At 44.6% G+C, this 1,832-nt stretch overlaps 1 protein-coding gene across 1 annotated transcript; it reads left to right on the top strand.

Annotated features, from left to right (window-relative positions):
- Positions 1 to 1,184, top strand: LOC113722605 (vacuolar iron transporter homolog 4-like). The gene has a single exon (XM_027245886.2). It carries the CDS (start codon positions 309 to 311, stop codon positions 996 to 998), a length of 690 nt encoding a protein of 229 aa, XP_027101687.1. The 5' UTR covers positions 1 to 308; the 3' UTR covers positions 999 to 1,184.
- The last annotated feature ends 648 nt before the right edge of the window (positions 1,185 to 1,832 follow it).

Here is a 1,832-nt window from a genome sequence, read left to right as displayed (position 1 = left end):
TCTCGGAGGATTCTCCAATTCGTTAATCCAGGTGTGAACGCATCAGATTCCTTGGAAGAAGCCCCCACCAGCCTAAAATTCCTCCAGATGGGATGGCCATTAGATATGTGTCTAGTGGTAGATTTTCGGATTCTCCTCTATAAATACTCAGTCCCCTGGGCGTGTGCCCTCCACACTCCCTCATATCCATTCCCACATTTCAACCCTAAGAATCATCTCCCTTTCTCTTCTTTCTTGTGGTAGCCACACGCCACCACCAGAATCCATCCATCATTTTGGACAGCCCACTTTCTTCTTGTAGTAAGACGATGAATCCGTCCTCCTTTGAGATTCAACAATCGGCAACCCCATCTCAAACCCCGCAAAACGAGAGTAATATTAATGATCTGGAAGCACAAGTTGCTTCTACTCCAGATCTTGATCTTGTTCCGGTTGTCGATTATTCTAAGAGGGCTCAGTGGCTTAGAGCTGCTGTTCTAGGTGCAAATGACGGGTTACTGTCAACCGCATCTTTGATGATGGGGGTCGGAGCCGTCCGGCCCGATGTCAGGACCATGATCCTCACCGGAATAGCCGGGTTGGTGGCCGGTGCATGTAGCATGGCCCTCGGGGAATTTGTCTCCGTGTACTCGCAGTGCGACATAGAGCTGGCTCAAATGAAGAGAGAAAAAATTGCCAACGCTATTGATAGAAACGAGTACGATGCCAAGAAAGAGGATTTGCCGAGCCCCCTGCAGGCGGCGGCTGCATCTGCCTTTGCTTTTGCCATGGGGGCAGTGGTGCCTTTGCTGGCTGCTGCTTTTGTGAAGGGCCATCAGTTGCGGCTTGGATTGGTGGTAGCTGCTTCAAGCCTCGCACTCTTAGGGTTCGGATGGCTGGGTGCCTTCCTGGGGAAGGCACCTTTAGTGAAGTCTTCATTGAGGGTGTTAGTTGGAGGATGGATGGCCATGGGAATCACCTTTGGTGTAACAAAGTTAATTGCCAAAACTGGAGTGTAATCATTATATATATTCAGATGGATGCTGCTAGGCTTTGTCTTGCTTTTGAATACCATGCATCAGTTTGGCCATTAGCATAATTAAGCATGCATGTATCTTTGTTTTTTGATCTCGAACCATCTTGTGTGATGATGCATGCTCAAAATATATGCCCAAAGGGGTACATGTTCCTTTGGTCCTCAATAATAGTGTATTTATGATAGTATAAAAAATCGGCCCTCAATATATGGTCCTCGTCCCAAAAAATCATATACGTACCATGGCTCACCAGTCACCAGAAAATATGCCAAAAACGAAGATATACCAAAGACAAAACAAGCTGCTATAGCTTTTAAATACAACAAACAAATTGAGTGGGCGATTTTCAGTGGCAGAAGGCTAGCTTCAAACAAAGTCCCATGCGAGATGAGATTCTGATAGGTAAAGCGATTCCCTTTCGGGTTACAACAGGATTTTATATATGCAACGTATTCTTAATTTGGTCTAGCTAAATTTAATTCCACAAATCACTAGGGATTAATTAAGGATCGAGTTAAATGCCTAGCTCGTCTGGATCTCCAGTTCAAGTTGATTAGTAAGTGGTTAAGGAGTCGCTCGCTGTTGATCCCTTCTCGAGTCAGTTGTAACAGATCAAAAGTTATCCACCTGTTGCGGCCTCAAACCAGGATTACCAAAACCTAAATGAAAACATACCCTCCTGCAGGTTTAGTTGCATGTCAAATATTTGGCATGAAAAAAAAAAAAAAGTTATTGTTTCAGTGGTAATTGAATTTTGCTCGAATCCAGTATTTAGTGATGGGACGTAGGAAGCACAAGAGGTGATTTGCCATAATA

Source organism: Coffea arabica, chromosome 2c, assembly GCF_036785885.1.
Source record: "Coffea arabica cultivar ET-39 chromosome 2c, Coffea Arabica ET-39 HiFi, whole genome shotgun sequence".
NCBI classification, from domain to species: domain Eukaryota; kingdom Viridiplantae; phylum Streptophyta; class Magnoliopsida; order Gentianales; family Rubiaceae; genus Coffea; species Coffea arabica.
The sequence above is the reverse complement of the archived record's forward strand: the minus strand, read 5'-3'. Positions and strand labels throughout refer to the sequence as shown.